At 36.5% G+C, this 21,485-nt stretch overlaps 1 protein-coding gene across 2 annotated transcripts in view; it reads right to left on the bottom strand.

Moving 5' to 3' along the window:
- Window positions 1–21,485, bottom strand: part of GRID2 (glutamate ionotropic receptor delta type subunit 2) — a 1,570,085-nt gene that overhangs the window by 344,160 nt on the left and 1,204,440 nt on the right. For both annotated transcript variants that reach the window (XM_043438630.1, XM_043438631.1), the window contains exon 11: window positions 13,419–13,731. In XM_043438630.1, coding sequence (XP_043294565.1) covers window positions 13,419–13,731 — 313 coding nt within the window. The remainder of the gene's footprint in view (window positions 1–13,418; window positions 13,732–21,485) is intronic.

Below are 21,485 nucleotides of genomic sequence, written 5' to 3'. Positions count from 1 at the left end.
GACTTGTGCTTTCCTCAGTGTGATAATGACGTTATGATGGAGTTGTGTGTTTACCGGTTTGTTTCTTTCATATATTGAAAGCTCCAGGAAGACAGACATTATGCTGTCCTATTCACTCTCAGTAGTGGTCACAACACGGGAAAAGGTCAGTTTTCATTCCAATCCCAAAGTAAGGCAACCCCAAAGAATGCTCAAACTACTGCACAATTGCACTCATCTCACGCACTAGTAAAGTAATGCTCAAAATTCTTCAAGCCAGGCTCCAGCAAATACGTGAACTGTGAAATTCCAGATGTTCAAGCTGGTTTTAGAAAAGGCAGAGGAACCAGAAATCAAATTGTCAACATCGCTGGATCATCAAAAAAGCAAGAGAGTTCCAGAAAAATATCTATTTCTGCTTTATTGACTATGCCAAATCCTTCGACTGTGTGGATCACAGCAAACTGTGGAAAACTGTGAAAGAGATGGGAATACCAGGCCACCTGACCTGCCTCCTGAGAAATTTGTATGCAGGTCAGGAAGCAACAGTTAGAACTGGACATGGAACAACAGACTGGTTCCAAAAAGGAAAAGGAGTACGTCAAGGCTGTATATTGTCACCCTACTTATTTAACTTATATGCAGAGTACATCATGAGAAATGCTGGACTGGAGGAAGCACAAGCTGGAATCAAGATTGCCAGGAGAAATACCAATAACCTCAGATATGCAGATGACACCACCCTTATGTCAGAAAGTGAAGAGGAACTAAAGAGCCTCTTGATGAAAGTGAAAGAGGAGAGTGAAAAAGTTGGCTTAAAGCTCAACATTCAGAAAACTAAGATCACGGCATCCTGGTCCCATCACCTCATGGGAAATAGATGGGGAAACAGTGGAAATAGTCAGACTTTATTTTTGGGGGCTCCAAAATCACTGCAGATGGTGATTGCAGCCATGAAATTAAAAGATGCTTACTCCTTGGAAGGAAAGTTATGACCAACCTTGATAGCATATTAAAAAGCAGAGACATTACTTTGTCAACAAAGGTCCATCTAGTCAAGGCTATTGTTTTTCCATTGGTCATGTATGGATGTGAGAGTTGGACTGTGAAGAAAGCTGAGCGCCGAAGAATTGATGCTTTTGAACTGTGGTGTTGGAGAAGACTCTTGAGAGTCCCTTGGACTGCAAGAAGATCTAACCAGTCCATCCTAAAGGAGATCAGTCCTGGGTGTTCATTGGAAGGACTGATGCTGAAGCTGAAACTCCAATAGTTTGGCCACCTCATGCGAAGAGTTGACTCAACTGGAAAAGACCCTGATACTGGGAGGGACTGGGGGTAGGAGGAGACAGGGACGACAGAGGATGAGACGGCTGGATGGCATCACAGACTCAATGCACATGGGTTTGGGTAGACTCCAGGAGTTGGTGATGGATAGGGAGGCCTGGCATGCTGCGGTTCATGGGGTCGCAAAGAGTCAGACACGACTGAGCGACTGAACTAAACTGATTCACTCTTGTGACTAGATGAATAATTCTTATTTTAATATCCAAGGAGATGCTTTCTAGAGAATGAAGAGTTTTATTTTTATTTTATTATTTTTTAAGATTAGAGTAAAATTGCTTTACAAACTTGTATCAGTTCTGCTGTACATGGATCAGCCATACGCATATATAATTCCCCTCCCTCTGGATCCTTCTTCCCACTCCCTCTATCCCACCCTTCTGGGTCATCACAGAACACTGAGCTGAGCTCCCTGTGCTTAGAGCTGCTTCCCAGTAGGTATCTCTTTTGCACATGGTAGCGTGTATTTGTCAGTGCTTATTTTCAATAGGTGCCATCTACTTCTTCCCCCTGGGTCTACAAGCTTGTTCTCTATGTCTGCATCTCTATCCTCATTGTGCAAAGAGTTTCATCAGTACCATTTTTCTAGATTCTATATGTATGCATTAATGTACTTTGTTTTTTAGAGAATCAATAATTTTAAATGGTAAAGGCAGCAGATACACCTTTCAGAAATGTTAAAGCAGAGTTTAAACAATGGATATTATTATTAACTGCTAGAAAAAAAAAAAACTGAAGCTGACAGAACAACTGAAGTTTTCTGTACAGCTGTTTCAAATGGAGTGTTAGAGTCTGAGAGACAGAGCTGTAAATATAAAGATAATCTATAAAGTTTGGTCACCCACAAATCGAAGAGCAATTTTACATTTCCACAGTGTAGAAGTGTGGCTCATGCACTGATATTTTGTTACATCTTGATTCAAGAAAAGCAACTGCCATCAAGAAATGTAGTTTACAAATAAGAAACACTAATATATATGATGTGAATTTTCACTTTATATTATGCTTTGGAGTTTCTCTGCCCTCTAATAGTGAAAAGCTGAAGTACAGTCTGTGCCACATTTAAGGGTACTTAACAAAAGTATCACAGGACGTTATTACTTATCAGTTGTATAAACTGGAGACAGAAGCTCTAAATTCAGCATTATATGTGTTATAGTTGGCTTCTAAGTATGCATCTTAGAGATAGGGTAAGTGGTAAAAGTCTTATTTTTCAAAATATAATTTTGTTTTTAAAAGCTATGGTAAGATTTTCATACTTTTAGAAATGTGACCATCATAATTAGATTTCTAACTACATATTCACAGGTGAAGGGGAAAATGGACTCAATTCAAACAAAAATTGAATCTCCAAATTGACATTCTAAACTGATGGTGTTTATTATCACATGTAATCCTTTGATACAAATACTTTAACTTTAATCAATCTTAAATCATCTTTGGAAGAAATTTATCTTTGGAGATGTCTTCGCCTATTTTGGGATTCCCAGGCGGTGCAGCGGTAAAGAATCCACCTGCGATGCAGAAGAAGAAGACGCGCGCTCAATCCCTGAGTCAGGAAGATCTCCTGGAAGAGGGCATGGCAACCCATTCCAGTATCTTGCCTAGAAAACCCCATGGACAGAGGAGCCTGGTGGGTTGCAGTCCATGAGGAAACAAAGTCAGACACAACTGAAGTCTCTGAGCAGGAGCAGCCATCTCTATTTTATTTTTCCCTTGCTCATTTTGTTTATTTCCCTTTCAGTTTTACTTTAATATTATTGACTCATACTGTAGAAGTTTATGGTATATTGATATACATATTGATATATATTGATTTGTCTTCTATACATCATGACATGATTGCCACAGTTAAGTTTAGTGAATATCCATCATTCTTTATAGATAAAAATTTTTAAAAATTTCCTTGTGATGAGAACTCTTAGAATTTCCACCCTTAACTTTCATATATAATATTCAGCAGTGTTAATTATATTTATCATGTTGTACATAATGACCCTAGTACTTATTTATACCATAACTAGAAATTTGTACTTTTTAGCTACTTTCATCCAATTCCTTCTCCCTCAACTCCCTCACCTCCCATCTCCCATCACAATCTGATCTCTTTTTCTATGAGTTTGCTTGTTTGTTTTGAACTGCAACACTATGTTAGTTCCTGGTCCACAGTGATTTGATATTTCTATGCATTTCAAAATGATCACCACAGTATGTCTAATTACCACCTATCACCATACAGAAACAGTACATTATTATTGACTATATTCTTCTCACTGTACATTTTGTCCCTAATCTTAAGCTGAAGGGTATTCTATGGTATGGTACTACGAAGATGCCAGTGGTATTTTAAAGAATCTATGACACAAGCTTTTTATCATTTAAATTTGGATTAAAAAATATATATTTTCTTATAGCATTTTGGGAAAGAAGAAAAACCAACTCAGAACATCTTGAAATCACCCTTCAGTTATTTTAAATGTCTCTTAGAAACAACTCCTTTGTTGTTTTAAAAACTAAAGTGCTTTTAATTACTGTAGGTGATATAAGTAGTTCAGAATGGTCAAGGAAATACTGTGCACACTAGTTCTTGTTTTTATAAGCAAAAATCTGATTTGTGCTTCATGTTCCTTAATTACTTGTAACTCTTCAAAAGCCTAGTTCAGCAAGAGAAAGAATTTTCTGGCTTAAATCATAAAGAGATAGTATCAAAATAAATGAAACCCAGGCGATATTGCATGCATCGAGTTCATGGAGTAATTGCTTAGGAATTGACTGGGAATGTAAACAAATTCATGGATTCACATCTTAGAATCATGACATTGTTTTCTGGTCACATAACATTACTCATATGCCACACCCATAATGATAGACTTTAAACAATTTCTGAAAGTATCAAAGTTCACCTTTTCCTTTAGTGTTGGAGAATTCTGTTTATAAAAGGAAAGAAAATAAGCACCTCGTCATGTTTTAAATTAGCATGGGGAAATTCTCAAGTAGATGTGACAGCGCTCAGAGGACTTGGCGCTCCCTTCGTTAAGGACTGCCAATCATAATTAGCAACAACAGAGATGTTATTCGAACCTAAATAAAAATTACAGAGAGTCTTTTTGAGTTAATATCTGTAAGAAGGGAATATAGAAAAGAACTTGTCTCTGTAGCCTAGCTAACCTGTCACTGGGAATTACTCTCATTTTCTCTGTGTTCATTAAGGTCAGTAAACAACAGAGCCAGCCAATATAATTTTTGTTATATTCAAATTGAATGTGAAATATCAGATAACATTACAAAGGGATGGCTTTAGCTACTGCATTTCACGGCTTGAATCCTTTGGGGTTTTCTGACTAGGACACTGGCAAATTTCATATATTTGACAATCTACACCGTTAAAATGGATGTCTTTTGGAGTTATTCTCCTACTCTAAGTTTTAAAGAGATGCTTTCTCCTCGACAATCTTTTCTGTTGTCTAATTTGATAGAGAAGAATGTCTGACTCTTCTTTTTGTGGAAACGAAAAAGTTGTGATTCTCTGTAACACTGTGATCCATCTGGTAGTGGGAAGAGTTCTTTATTTTCTTCCAAAAATTGTCCTAGGATCTCAAAGTCAGTGGGTTGCCTTTCATGTTAACTCTTGGGCAGCAGCGACCACGTTATCTTATATCATTACTAAAGGTCCTCTTTCTCTTCATCACTAGCATCTGTGGAGCTATTTGATCCTTAAGAAAATTACCAAAGGGATTTTCCTTCTTTACTCCTTTCAGTAATTCTGTCTGCTCCTCTCATCAGCAGTGGTTTGTGCTGTGCTAGGTCACTAAGTCTGATCTTTGCAACGCTATGGACTGTAGTCTGCCAGGCTCCTCTGTCCATGGGGTTCTCCAGACGAGAATACTGGAGTGGGTTCCCATTTTCTTTCTCCAGGGGATCTGCCCGACTCAGGGGTCTAACCCTTATTCTTGCATCTTCTGCAGGTTCTTTATTGCTAGCGCCATCAAAGGTGGTTTATTTGGTCCCAATTTGACTATGGCCCACTTAAATGATGTTGAACATTCCTGCAAGGACTGTGTCTTTCTTATGATCATATTCAAAATATCTAGGCTGGGAATGCCATACACTATACCCAAGGAATATTTATTAAGTCAGTTAATATAGTTATTTCTTGTTTTCTTTTGCTCTTCGTGCTCCTGACACATAGCTGGTGTAGTAAATGCTTGCTGGTATACGGCACAGTGATAAAGAATCTGCCTGCCAATCCAGGAGACACAGGTTCTATCCCTGGGTTGGGAAGATCCCCTGGAGAAGGAAATGGCAACCCACTCCAGTACTCTTGCCTGGAATATTTCATGGACAGTCCACGGGGTCGCAAACAGTTTGGAAATAAACATATGTGATAGTCTCAAACATTTTACATGACTATAAATATTTACAGTTCAAAGCACAAGACAAAACCCTCTAAAGTAAACTCTGAAATTTCCATTTGCAAGTAAACAGCAAATGAATTACAGACATTCACGTGTATGAATAAGTCATAGAGGCCCTTCACTGGCCATAAACTAAATATCAGGGATCTTCAAAAATCAAGCCTCAGTTTTTTTTAGGTATGTGGATTGCACAGTCATGAAGATAAGGGAGGATATAAAATGGCAACAAAACTTGCATAAAATTGGTCTCTCATTCATGCATTAAACTACCTAATTCACAAGCTCTAATGTTCTAGCCAAACAGATGTATTAAGTTTATCTCTATAATGGACCATACTGCTTTTGCACAGTTGGATTCCCTGAGCTGTCTTTCTGGAATGGTTTGAGGTTACAGAATTTTTTTTAAAAAATCAGGATTAGTAAATAACTCGCATATATTTCACATTTTTCTGCTTTTAGCCATCCCTGAACTTTTTTCAAACATGTCTATAATACTGAAATGCCTCTTTATTCCTACTCAATCTGGTCTAGTGGCTCAATAAAGACCATAATTATGAAATAACTGCTGTACTTCTCCTTAAAAGACTATATTTTTATTAGAAATTATCACTAATTCCAACTTTATTGCCTATGCCTGGATACTGTCATAGGGTCATTTTTCATAGGGTTTATTGAGACTGTCCTTAATTTATTTTTAATCAAAGTGTAAAGATGCTCTCAGTATCTTTTAATGAGTTCACCTTTTCATTGTTAACCAGTGGAAGAATAGCAGCATTTCAAAGATGAAGTAGTTAATCTTATGCAATTGAGCATGATTCATCATTATGAATTTGTATAAATGTATAATCAACCTACAAGCTGTACAACTTATTTAAGGGAGCAGTTGAGATAGAAAAGTGCTTAACATATTTATAACTTTTGATATCTGCAGCTTGTTTACAGAACTAGAAAAGAATTTAAACCATATGGATACTTTTCTTTTGAGTATTCTCCAAAACTTGATGAAATTGGACCACCTGGAGACAAGAATTCAGAAAGCCAATCCATAAGCTTGTCAGTATTCTCAAAAATAAGACTTCAGCCAATGGGGGACTTTATACATTTCTCATCTTAGCTATTTAAGAAAATACACTAGTGGAGACATTCTGGATAATTTTCTATTCGGTTTAAATGAGTTTCATGGCATTGGGCAACAGAATGTAATCTAATAAACACAGTACTGCAGTTAACTCTATCCTTGATTTAGTTAAGCATTTGCTGTGCTTAGTCGCTCAGTCGTTTCTGTCTCTTTGTGACCCCATGGTCTGCAGCCCATCAGGCTCCTCTAGCCAAGGGGATTCTCCAGGCAAGAATACTGGGGTGGGATGCCATGCCATCCTCCAGGGGAGTTAAGTATTTAGCACTTATTAGTTTATTTAATTGATCAGTATGCATTTATCAAACACCTAATATGTCACAAAGAGTTGGGCATGACTGAGTGACTTACACTTTCTCTTTTCATGTACAAGACACGGAATTAGGTAAAGGGGCTTTAAAGATAAATAGGACACTGTCTTGTGTTCAAAGGACTCAGGTGGAGACAAATTTAAAAAAAAGGCAATTACACTACAGTTGATAAGTACTATGATAAATATATCTGACAGAGCATGGAAGATGGTCCTTAATCCCAGCAAAGACTTCCTGAAAAAAGTGAGATCAGAAGAAGAATTAGAAAATGCACAAGAATCTGCCATATGAAAGCAGGAAGTGGGAGTAGAGATTAAGAAATTGGTAATAAAGGCATTTCAGGAATTGAGAAGTGTAAAAGCAGAGACATGACACAGTCTCATGTTCAAGAGACAAATACAGAAATACAGTTTGGAGAAACTGGACAATTAGACATGAGCCATAAGTGACAGGAAATGAGACTCAAGACGGGAGAAGGGTCAGATGATGGAATATTGTTTATGCTCTAAATTACTTTTAAACTGTGGGCACTGGGGAACCAAGGAAATATTTTAAGAATGGGAATTATGTGGTCAGCTTTCCATGACAGTGATAATTGGTATACATGAAATTATGTGGATCATATAGTTACAGGAAATAAATTTGGAAAAGGGAGATGTATTATGAGATTCCTGTAGTTCAGATAAAAAATGAGATAGGCCTAATCGAGGTAACAATCTAGTATTTATCTCTCTAGATGAGAAGAGATTTCCACTCCTAGAAATAAACTGGTAAATTTTGCAGGACTTGAAAATAGGTGGATATAAGGAATAGAAAGAAGAAGAAATCAAAATGGTTTTCAAAGTTTCTAACCTGTTTAAGTCATTAATGCATCAGCTGGAATAGAGAATATGAGAGGCTAAAAGTTTTAAAGTGAAAAATAAATTCAGTTATTGACATATTGGAATCTGTGGAATCTCTGATATATCCTGAGAGTCTAGTGACAGTACACAAAACTAAAATTTAAGAATGGATGATGTAGATTTGGAGACGTCTGCATTTTGGTAGTAATTGAAACCACACACAGAAAAACTGGCTAGAATGTGAAGAAGTGAGATAAAAAAAAGAGATTAATTGCATTTAGCTTTACCACCTTCTGTTTCCAGTCAATGCTCATATCTATCAAATCCTACTTATCTATCCTCACTTACTGACAATTTTGACACATGGTTTATTTTCTTTTTTTCTAATCTAAGTCAACCATCATTAGATATGGTTTGTCTAATCCTCTGGACTCTCAGTTGATCAAGTTTGAGGTCCTTCACAACCTCTTCAGTCCAGTTCAGTCATTTAAATGTGTCTGAATTTTTGCGACCCCATGGACTTCAGCATGCCAGCCTTCCCTGACCAACATCAACTCCCAGAGCTAGTTCAAACTCATGTCCATTGAGTCGGTCATGCCATCCAACCATCTCATCCTCTGTCGTCCCGTTCTTCTCCTGCTTTCCATCTTTCCCAGCATCAGGGTCTTTTCCAATGAGTCATTTCTTTGCATCAGGTGGCCAAAGTATTGGAGTTTCAGCTTCAGTATCAGTCCTTCCAATGAATATTCAGGACTGATTTCCTTGAGGATGGACTGGTTGGATCTCCTTTTAGTCCAAGGGCCTCTCAAGTCTTCTCCAACATCACAGTTCAAAAGCATCAATTCTTTGGTGCTCAGCTTTCTTTATGGTCCAACTCTCACATCCATACATGACCACTGGAAAAACCATAGCCTTGACTAGACAGACCTTTGTCAGCAAAGTAATGTCTCTGCTTTTTAATATGCTGTCTAGGTTGGTCACAGTTTTTCTTCAAAGGAGTGTGTGTCTTTTAATTTCATGGATGCAGTCACCATCTGCAGCAATTTTGGAGCCCCCCCAAAATGAAGTCTGTCACTGTTTCCATTGTTTCCCCATATATTTGCCATGAAGTGATGGGACCAAATGCCATGATCTTTGTTTTTTGAATGTTGAGTTTTACACTAGATTTTTCACTCTCCTCTTTCACTTTCATCAGGAGCTCTTCAGTTCTTCTTTGCTTTCTGCCTTAAGGGTGGTGTCATCTGCATATCTGAGGTTATTGATATTTCTCCCCGAAATCTTGATTCCACCTTGTGCTTCATCCATCTGGTATTTCAAATGATGTACTCTGCATATAAGTTTAAAAAAACAAGGTGACAATATACAGCCTTGACGTACTCCTTTTCCTATTTGGAACCAGTCTGTTGTTTCATGTCCAGTTCTAACTGTTGCTTCCTGGCCTGCATACAGATTTCTCAAGAAGCAGGTCAGGTGGTCTGGTATTCCCATCTCTTTCAGAATTTTCCACAGTTTGTTGTGATCCACACAGTCAAAGGCTTTGGCATAGTCAATAAAACAGAAGTAGATGTTTTTCTGGAACTCTCTTGCTTTTTTGATGATCCAACAAATGTTGACAATTTGATTTCTGGTTCCTCTGCCTTTTCTAAATCCAGCTTGAACATCTCGAAGTTCCTGGCTCACGTACTGTTGAAGCCTAGCTTAGAGAATTTTGAGCACTACTTTGCTAGCATGTGAGATGTAGCAATTGTGTGGTAGTTTTGAACATTCTTTGGCATTGCCTTTTTTGGGATTGGAATGGAAACTGACATTTCCAGTCCTGTGGCCACTGCTGAATTTTCCAAATTTGCTGGCATATTGAGTACAGCACTTTAACAGCATCATCTTCTAAGATTTAAATTGCTCAGATGGAATTCCAGCACCTCTGATAGCTTTGTTCATAGTGATGCTACCTAAGGCCCACTTGACTTTGGAGGTCTGGCACTAGCTGAGTGATCACACCTTCGTTGTTATCTGGGTCATTAAGATCTTTTTTGTATACTACCTCCTCAGGAATCCACATCCACATGTCCCATTCGGTAAATACAAACTTTGAACTCTCACACTAACGTTTCCACTATTGTTCTTTGGCCTCATTGAGAACTGTACTCTCTCCCACTACTACTCTATTACCTTCTGGTCTTACTCACTATTGGACTCATCATTAGTCCTTGTATTTTTTTTTTTATTTCTCCATGTACCCTAGAATCTATGATTTCAACCACAGTCTTGGCAATAATCTAAAGTAATTTGCTTTGTTACCCTTTTTTTCATGTGCCTAACTATTCATAGTTGAGCCTAAGTTTTTGTTTTTTATTTAGTAAACACTCATGTGATACTGTGTAAATTATTGCATCTAAGAAGTTCACATTTTTAAACCATTTATTACAAAGCAATGAGGTGGCACATACAGAGTGTTTCCTGCGAGAGAAGCTCACACCATCATACAAATTTATAATCCCCAACCTGGACTACAGAATTCTTCTGTTTCATTGACTCTTTTCTCTATTTTGAGGATGCTCTCTATGGAGAAATCAACCATCATGCAGGGAGAAAGCCAAATTACCCTATAGAGAAAGGCCGCAGAGGAAAATAGCTCTCAGCTAGCATTAACTACCAGACATGTGAGTAGAATGAACAAGCCTTCAGATGAGTTTAGCTTGCAAACTTTGGGCTGTTTAGCGGGAGTTCGGAGATTATTGAGCAAAGACAAACCACCCTCACCATGTTTGTCTGAATCTGTGATGCACAAAATTGATAGGTTTTAAATTAATTTATTACACAGCTATAGTCACTGGAACACTACCAATAAAAAGGTTATCACTAAACCCAATGAACACCTTTCAATTATTAATTTTAATCAACTCATTGAAATGTTTAACTCTGTCAACCAAACCTTCCATATTCAAATATTATCTTTACTTTGTGTGTGTGTACAACTAGATGGTATACGTGGTACTTGCTTCTTTCTTGTCATTCTTTATAATTTACCACCAAAATCTCCTCTACCCATTCATTTCCACAGGGCTCTGTCCTAGGCCCTTTCTGGGTAGTGGTCCTCAGTCAGGAGTAAGCAGTTGAGAACAACTACTCTGTATGATATAATTCACTTTCTTGGCTTCAATTATCTCCTATATGCCAATATCACCTCAATATATACCCAATATATAACCCAGCCCAGACGCCTTTTCTGTGCTTCTGACAAATATATCAAACCACTAACAAGCATTAGAAATATACGCCTGGATATTTCACAGATACCATAACTCAAAGGACCAAAACGCATGTATTATCTTCCCTATCACACCTGCTCTCCCTAATTTTTTTCCCCCAGAAATGACATCAACATCTAACATCAACATCTAACTTCCCAATCCAGAAACCTAGTATAAAATTTCACCTCCGTTATGTCCTTCGACATCAATCCCCATACCACTGGATAATTTATCATGTTCTATTGACTCCAATTCAACAATACCCTTCTCTTTATTCCTAATGCCATCTTTCCTTTGTGCAAATCACACTGCCTCTTTACTTAAGTTATTACAATACTCAGATAATTTTTCTCCCTTTCCACATTGTTCTTTTTCAATTTTCTCCATTTGATAATAAGAATATTTCTATAGTTAAAATTTAAACATGTATTTTCCTGTTTAATGCTTTTTAACTGCTGATAATTTCCCTGAAGATCAAATTCAAATCCCTGATATTAATAAATATATCTTCAGTGTTATGTTTATCGGTTATATCCTGCAATGTTTACTGCACTTTCTCTCTCACTTCTTAATCTTCAGTTCTGTCCTACCATCTATGTACCCTTCCCCCATCCTCTTCTTCAATAAGCCCTTTGCATAGTTAGTTATGTCTGTTCATACAGTATTAACTTAAAAAGCCTTCTTTGCCACATTAAGATATATGTAGCCTCCCTACCTCTATGATCTCATAACAGTCTGTGTGATCTCTACCACATGTGGGTTTTACATGTTTGTGTCCCAAAGGACTTGTAGATCAATGATGGCAAAGACTCTTTTGTTCACAACTGTATACTCAGTGCCTAGCAAAGTTTTATTAAATTAAAGGTGTGGATTAAATGTCTACTCCATGGACTTCCTAGGTGGCACTAGTGGTAAAGAATCTGCCTGCCAACGCAGGAGACAAAAGAGATGCAGGTTCAATCCCTGGTATGGGAAAATCCCCTGAAGAAGGAAATGGCAACCCTCTCCAGTATTCATGCCTGAGAAATCCCATGGAGAGAGAAGTTTGGCAGGTTATATACAGTCCATGGAGTCAGAAAGAGTTGTACATTACCGAGCATGCACGGATGCAAATATCTACTAGATTAGTGGTTATTTAATGGACCAAAACTTTCTGTGATAAATATATGAAGATACAGGAAAGTAGTGGGGAAAAGCATGGTTAAGGGGCAGATTTTAAGTAAGAAAGTAGAGATTAAAAGTCTAGACAAAACTTATAATTAGTCAAATGAGAATAGAAAGGATGAAATTTAATGGAAGATCCAATAGCAAGTATATTTTAAAAATAAGACGCTATTGAGAGTTGTATTAATAAATATTAAGGCAAAAGCATCATGTGTCTCCACTGTGACCCCTATGTCTCTTCTTCAATAGATATGACACGTTTGCAAGAAACTAATAATCCCCTAAGTATTTTATTATTTCATTTTCTATGATGGCAGTAGTCTCAAATAAGGGATTTAATAAGCATTGTTCTATTCTGAAACAGAGTCAAGTAATTATGTAGACAAGTTTAAAGAGTAGGCAGATTGAATATCGAACAACACAGCAAAGACCTTCTGTAGAATACAGTGAAATTCCAGTTAAATAACTGGTAAAGAATATGTATTAAAGTGAAAGATATAGCATAAAATTTCTTATTGGAATCTTGAGGGCTTTCAACTGCGAATAAATATTTTTAATACACGAAATGATGTCTTTCAACAAAAAGCAAGTCTCAACATCTCTTACATATGCAAATAATTAAGCAATATCTGCTCTGGTACTAAGTATTTTCATCCCAGTAAGACTATTTCTCAGAATTTCAGAGTTTGGGAAAATCTCATCTTAAGTTTCTTATGAACCTGACATCTGACATTTATCTTTGTCTTTGTTGATGAAATTGAATTTACATCAAAAGATGCTGTACCTTTTTTTTTTTTTTTCTGGAAATCTGGTGTTTGAGGCCCACTAGGAAAGAGTAGAATATGTTCTTTTCTGAGTTTTGCTCTGAAGACCTTTTAGGCAATTTATTGATCTCAAGATACAGAACCTTCCTAACTGAATTCATGGCATATGAAACAACACACTTCTTTTTTATACTATACCATATTTTTTATCCTTACCTTGTTGTACAAAGGATCCATACACAAACCACATGGAGTTGTAGAGAGTAGTAGAAGTCATCGATCCCATTTGTAATCGTGGAGGATTAAGCCAATTCAAGAGGTAGACCAGCAGACCCACCAGAAGGACTGTGCCAGCAATGCAAGCCCATAGTGAGAGATCAAATGGTGCAAGACAAGCAAACATATCCACTGTCTTCTCAGCCCTTCGAAGTAGGACTCCCACGGAGTAGTCCATGTAACGTGTTGTGAAGTCCACCACATTCTCACGGTCTGGGGTGATGGTTAAAGCAGAAATTCCTATGTCAGCTCTCTGAGAAATGGAAAGAGAAAGGAATATGTTAGCAGTGTAAAAAACATCTTTATTTGTGGCACTGTAGCTTGTCTTGAGGGAAAAAAATAGATGCCTCAGGCAAATCTTAAGCCTTTTTATAAAAACTGAAAAGCATAGCAGAGACTTCTTAAGAGAATAGCCATATGTGAATTTTGCATTTCCTACTGCAAATCTTAGCTCAGGAGAGTTAGACAAAGTACCTTGTTCATATTATCAGTGCATGTGAAATCAGTAAATATTTCAGACACAGGTAACTCCTGAAGGAAACTGTCTTTTTCCCTTGGGTAACTTTATCAAAGCCATCATTAACACAATAGCAAAGATAAAACTTATTCTAAATAATTCTTCCTGAGAAAATATTTCCAAGAAATTCAATATATTATTACTGTGTAAATTATTAGGTTATTAAAAACATTCAACATGGCATTTCACCCTTGGTTTAGACTTCTCTGCATCAAAATTTATATTATTAGGTTCTACATACATTAGAGTTATTAGAGCTTTCATGGCACTAAGCTATAGCATCATACATGAGAAGTTTCTATCATAATTTTATTTTTTAAACCTCAGAAACATTTTAGTAAACAATTAAAGATTAAGGAGACAGATACTCTTCTTGGAGCAATAACCATTCTTCTCAGAGTGTGCCTTAGATTCTCACTATTTAGCACTCAAAATCATAGCATATGCTATTTTGCTTATATAACAAGGCACATAGAATTGTAGAGAAAGTACAGAACAAATGACTTCACATTTAAATTCTATGATGTAAAAAATATTTAAATATCTAAACGATGCATGTTGTTTGAAATAATGATCTATAGCTGTGACTAAACTTGCAGAAAACTTCTTTCAGACAAACACAAACAATAGTAAATTATTGAACATTTCCACTGTTCTTTTTGTTTAATGAAAGAATACAGAAAGTGGTTTTAATGCTTTTGGAGGAAAAAAGACATGAAAAGTAACATGCCTAGTGGAATGCTAAACCAACTCAGATACATCTAGCTTCTGAAGTAATAACAGCTACAAAGATACTCTACCTAAAGTTAAGCTCTGTGCGTGTGTGTGTGTGTATGTGTGTGTGTGGTGTGTGTGTGTGTGTATGTATGTGTGTGTGTATCAGCTCACCCATATATTTTGGTGCTAGGCCCGGTGCTAAGTATCAGAATAACTTTTCTCATTTAATCCTTACAGTGAGTTATGAATTACATGTTTTCTTCTCCATTTCATAGATGAAGAAACTAAAACTTCAAGAGTTTAAGTAACTTATTTCAGTCCTCACAGTTATGAAGTTTTCGGAAGCCAAATATTAAAGCTATGTTTTTCTTACTCCAAAGCCTGTGCTTATAATCATTTTACCATACTGCAAGAAATCATTCATTTGCCAAATGGCTCATATTGTAGGTAATTAGGATAACTAGTTTTAGGAAAATTTTTACTTTAAAAGAGCTTGAAACTTTGCTTTTCTTAATTTTACTATTTATACTGCAACAAGGCTAGATTATCATTAAGTACTGTGAATTTAGGCTTATTAACTGAGAAGTATTAAACTTAGTAACACTATATGGAAAAGAATTTTCAGAGAAATAGTTATTGCTTTCAAGCTCATGTATTTATTTTGCATTGTTTAGTTACTAGGAATCGGTTTTTTTCTGAAAGAAATGTAATCTGGATCCTTAGCACTTTAGTCCTATTTTTTCTAAGCTTCAGTTTACCTGTTTATGAAATAAATATAACTGTCTTTAGTATGCCTATCGTGAGCTGACTCACACATCCCAACCTCAGTGGTGAATAAGTAACTCCTCATGATTCAATTAAATTCTCAAAAAACACATTTCCTTTTTCAGGATATTAAAGTACTGTGGATCAGTAATTTATGAATTGATGCACTAGGGGCCCAAAGCACTTTATGAGTCAAAGTAAAAAAAAATTTCCATCTAAGGAGGAATTTGCTGAAAACTTTAATATTTAATATTGATTAAATATTTGTAAATGTTCACAAATATTTCACTGATAAATAACTAAATGTTTTATATTTAATGATTATGAATCAGAATAATCACTATACTGATTTTTAATAATAGATACTTGCACATATCACACAGCAAATTTCTGTAATGTAATAAAAATATCTGGGGAACATTGTGTTGTGTTATTGTTTTCTTTTGGAGAAGTGAACTGATTATTTTGCATGTGCTAAAATATTTATTAAAAATAATAATTGCTTTTCCTGTTTCTATGAAGAGCTTCCTAAATTCTAGTCTACTGTCAACACTTGGTTATTCTGTGCTCAAGGAGAAATTCCCAGTCACCCTGTGGAGAGGATATTAGAATCATAAAACGGGCTTTTAAATTGCACAAATGCATTTACAAACACAACACACACCCAAAAACATAGAGATTTTTCTGTCTCTGAGATTTGTATACAACTTCCTGAGGAAGTGCCTCACTCCAGACTCGTGAATCAGTAATATAGCAGACCATTGTGTTTGTTATTAGTATGTGATCTTCTGTACTTCTAATAAAGAAGCTGTACTGGAGCGAAGGAAAAAGCAAGAACCACTGACTCAGAAGAATGGTCCTAAAACTTCTTGAAAAGGTCCAAGTAACCAAAAATATTCCAACAAGCATGCCTTTCTTTCTTTCTCTCTTTGTCTATCATTTGTCTATGTATTTATGTATCTATGCATGCATGTATGTATGTGTATTTCAACTCATTTGTTCAGTTTCTACAATGACTTTTCATATCTTTAGCCTCATAAAATATTTAATTTTCTCAGTCCCTCTAACTCTCAGAAGATGACCTCCACTGCTATTTTACAGAGGACACAGAAGATACTGAATTAAGATTCATACTTATTTCTATTTCTCAATCTATATCGCACATCCAGCCTATCTGATTCATTTTATGTGCTATGAAGAAACTGTCTTATTTAATGCCAACTCTCTATCAATAAACTTAACAACCATTCCTTTCCACTTCAGAGGCTTAAACATCCATTTCTTGGCAATTTGACACTGGCAATCCCCTGGACTTGGGCCCTTTTCTTATTTGAGATCCTCTGCCTCTGCAAGCCCATTCATATCCAATACCCCCATTGATCCCCATCTACACACATGATTTACAAATTTATACTTCTAGATTTAGAGCTGAGCTCTGGAGTCTAGACTGATTTATGTAATTACATCATTGAGATTTCTATTAGATGTCTCCAAAACACTTCAAATTTAATGTGGCCAAGACCACAACAGAGGTATTCAACTCAAATCAGTCCTCTTCCAGTGTTCCCTGCTTCAGTGAATATCTTTTCACATAAGTCTTAAATCTTGGCAGTCTTTCTGTTGAGCAAATCTCATCCTGTCTCCTACCACAGTTTAAAGGTTTTCTGTGGATTTGTACTGCTTTTAAGAAAGGAGATTAAAATCTTTAACAAAGTCTATACATCTTTGGATAGACTATCCTCCACCTACCTCAACATATTCCTACTGGACCATTTTTCTTTCCAGCACTTCTTTGTGAGACATGATCTTCTTACATGCTGATTATACTGTCTGAATTGATCCTTCTGAAACTTCAAGTGAACTCTTTTTCATATTCATAAATCAGCTCAATTATCACTTCCACAGTGAAGCTATCCGTGGGCCGCTTTGACTGGAATAATAATTCTGTTCTTTACACTATCAGAAGGAGTATCCACTTTCCTAGAGTTATACCAGTTGTAATTTTACCCATATTTGTATGATTTTTGACCAATGAAATTTTCTATTAGACCAAAATTCCTGTGAAGTCAGGGACTGTCACTTTAATGCAAAAAATTGGCATATTCTTGTATCCAGCACACTTATCTGGCATAGATTCATCATCAATAAATTCTTGCTTCATATATGAAGGAAGGTGGAACATTTACTAGATATGCATTAACCAATTCTTATAAGTTTTCTATTTCTCAGCATAACTGACAAAGAGGGGATTTTACAGAATAAAAATAAAATGGTAATATAAGAATGTACTATTTTATAGAAGTGATAGAAGATTTATATCTTAATTATTTAAATAATTAAAATCAGATTCTTGCTTTATCAATATACTTATGTTTATGGTATTTACCATTAGCTAAGGTAGAGTCTACTAGGGCAGGTTCAATATATTACAAATTATTATTATATGTCAAGTGTTTAATGTAAAAATGCTTATTTGAATTTTGATAAGATCTAGCACTAAAACTATTGTAGAATATATTTTTCAATTACACAGTTGTAGTATTTACCTTGACAAGAGATAGAAGATTTGCATTCTTCTAGTCATATAAAGAGATGGATGGATAATACAATGAAAGTGAAGTAAAAGAGTTAGTTGCTCAGTCATGTCTGACTCTTTGCAACCACATGAACTATAGCCTGCCAGGCTTCTCTGTCCATGGAATTCTCCAGGCAAGAAAACTGGAGTGGGTAGCCATTCCCTTCTCCAAGGGATCTTCCCAACCCAGGGATCGAACTTAGGTCTCCCACATTGCAGGCAGATTCTCTACTCTGAGCCACCTACAAAGCCCTGGATAATACAAGGGATGTGCCTAATAAGCCATAGGATCATTGACTTTCAGAAACTTATACTCAAAGTATTGAAACACATTTACTCTAAATTTAATTTGAAATAAATGAGCATATCCAACAAACAGTCATGTAATTTATGATTCAACATAATGCTGAGGACATTATATTACTAATACCAATAGCTATACATTTATTTAATGTTTACTATATATCTAGTGCCATGTTACATGCTCCACATACATTATATTATTTAATATCCTAACAAGCCCAATTACGAAGATGAAAAATTTCCATTTGAAATATTCTAATTATGTAACATATTGATTTTATTATGAACTGACATATACTTCTCTGTATCCTTTATTAAGTATGTTTCTGATACATCACATTATAACTCTAAATAAATCTCCCTCTATGACAATTGTTCAAATACTTAGAGAATACTAGTTCATCCTCTACTTAGAAAAGTTATTTTAAAATAAAAATAATTTGTTTACTCAATCAGTCTTCTCAAGATATGATTTCCATATCCCTCAAAATACTGGTCATTTTCCTGTGAATATAATCTAATTTATCATTGTCTCCTCAACTGATATGAATAATATAGTTTTTTGAAATAACACTGGAGACTGAATCCTTTTTCACTTGGTGAATTATAACATTGACTTATCCTAAGTTCAGTTCAGTCATTTAGTCATGCTCAACTCTTTGGGACATCATGGACTGCAGCACACCAGGCCTCCCTGTCCATCACCAGCCCCTGGAGTTTGCTCAAACTCATGTCCATTGAGTCGGTGATGCCATCCAACCATCTCATTCTCTGTTGTCCCCTTCTCCTCCTGCCTTCAAACTTTCCCAGCATCAGGATCTTTTCAAATGAGTCAGTTCTTCACATCAGGTGGCCAAAGTATTGGAGATTCAGCTTCAGCATCAGTCCTTCCAATGAATATTCAGTACTGATTTCCGTTAGGATGGACTAGTTGGATCTCCTTGCAGTCCAAGGGACTCTCAAGAGTCTTCTCCAACACCACAGTGCAAAAACAACAATTCTTCGGTGCTCAGCTTTCTTTATAGTACAACTCTCACATCCATACATAACCACTGGAAAAAACCGTAGCTTTGACTAGCTGGACCTTTCTTGGCAAAGTAATGTCTCTGCATTTAATAAGCTATCTAGGTTGGTCATAACTTATCTTCCAAGGAGCAAGTGGCTTTTAATTTCATGGCTACAGTCACCATCTGCAGTGATTTTGGAGCCCAAGAAAATAAGCCTGTCATTGTTTCCACTGTTTCCCCATCTATTTCCCACGAAGTGATGGGACCAGATGCCATGATCTTAGTTTTCTGAATGTTTACTTTTAATTCAACTTTTTCACTCTCCTCTTTCACTTTCGTGAAGAGGCTCTTTAGTTCTTCTTTGCTTTCTGTCATAAAGGTGGTGTCATCTGCATATCTGAGGTTATTGATATTTCTCCCGGCAATCTTAATTCCAGCTTGAGCTTCATCCAGTCCAGCATTTCTCATGCTGTACTCTGCATATAAGTTAAATAAGCATGGAGACAATATACAGCCCTGACCTACTCCTTTCCTTATTTGGAACAGTCTGTTGTTCCATGTCCAGTTCTAACTGCTGCTTCTTGACCTGCATACAGATTTCTCAGGAGGCAGGTCAGGTGGTCTGCTTTTCCCATCTCTTGAAGAATTTTTGACAGTTTGTTGTGATCTATACAGTCAAAGTCTTTGGCATAGTCAATAAAGCAGAAACAGATGTTTTTCTGGAACTCTCTTGCTTTTTGATGATCCAGCAGATATTGGCAATTTGATCTCTTATTCCTCTGCCTTTTCTAAAACCAACTTGAACATCTGGAAGTTCACACTTCATGTACTGTTGAAGCCTGGCTTGGAGAATTTTGAGCATTACTTTACTAGCATGTGAGATGAGTGCAATTGTGCGGTAGTTTGAGCATTCTTTGACATTGCCTTTCTTTGGGATTGGAATGAAAACTGACCTTTTCCAGTCCTGTGGCCACTGCTGAGTTTTCCAAATTTGCTGGCATATTGAGTGTAGCACTTTCACAGCATCATCTTTTAGGATTTGAAATAGCTCAACTGGAATTCCATCACCTCCTCTATCTTTGTTCGTAGTGATGCTTCCTAAGGCCCACTTGACTTCGCATTCCAGGATGTCTGGCTCTAAGTGTGTCGTCACGCCATCATGATTATCTGGGTCATGAAGATCTTTTTTGTATAGTTCTTCTGTGTATTCTTGCCACCTCTTCTTAATATCTTCTGCTTCTGTTAGGTACATATCATTTCTGTCCTTTATTGTGCCCGTCATTTTATGACCATTATATCTGCTACTGTGGGTAAGAATCTCTTAGAAAAAATGGAGCAGCCATCATAGTCAACAAAAGAGTCCAAAATGCAGTACTTGGATGAAATCTCAGAAACAACAGAATAATCTGTTCGTTTCCAAGGCAAACCATTCACTATTACAGTAAACCAAGTCTCTGCCCCGATCAGTAATGCTGAAGAAGCTGAAGTTGAACGGTTCTTTGAACACCTCCAAGATCTTCTAGAACTAACACCCAATAAAGATGTCCTTTTCATTATAGAGGACTGGAATGCAAAAATAGGAAGTCAAGAAGTACCTGGAGTAACGGGAAAATTTGGCCTTGGCGTACAGAATGAAGCAGGTCAAAGGCTAACAGAGTTTTGCCAAGAGAACGCACTGGTGATAGCAAACACCCTCTTCCAACAACACAAGAGAAGTCTCTACACATGGACATCACCAGTTGATCAATACCAAAATCAGTTTGATTATAGTCTTTGAAGCCAAAGATGGAGAAGCTCTACACAGTCAGCAAAAACAAGACTGGGGGTTGACTGTGGTTTAGATCATGAACTCCTTATTGCCAAATTCAGACTTAATAAGAAAGTGTAGAGAAAACCACTAGACCATTCAGGTATAACCTAAATCAAATCCCTTAAGACTATACAGTGGAAGTGAGAAATAGATTCAAGGGATTAGATATGATAGACAGAGTGCCTGAGGAACTATGGATGGCGGTTCATGACATTGTATAGGAGGCAGGGACCAAGACCATAACCAAGAAAAAGAAATGCAAAACTGTAAAACTGTTGTGTGAGGAGGCCTTACAAACAGCTATGAAAAGAAG

The sequence above is a fragment of the Cervus canadensis genome, chromosome 19 (genome assembly GCF_019320065.1).
Source record: "Cervus canadensis isolate Bull #8, Minnesota chromosome 19, ASM1932006v1, whole genome shotgun sequence".
In the NCBI taxonomy this organism is placed as follows: Eukaryota; Metazoa; Chordata; class Mammalia; order Artiodactyla; family Cervidae; genus Cervus; species Cervus canadensis.
This window is presented reverse-complemented; position numbering and strand designations above follow the sequence as displayed.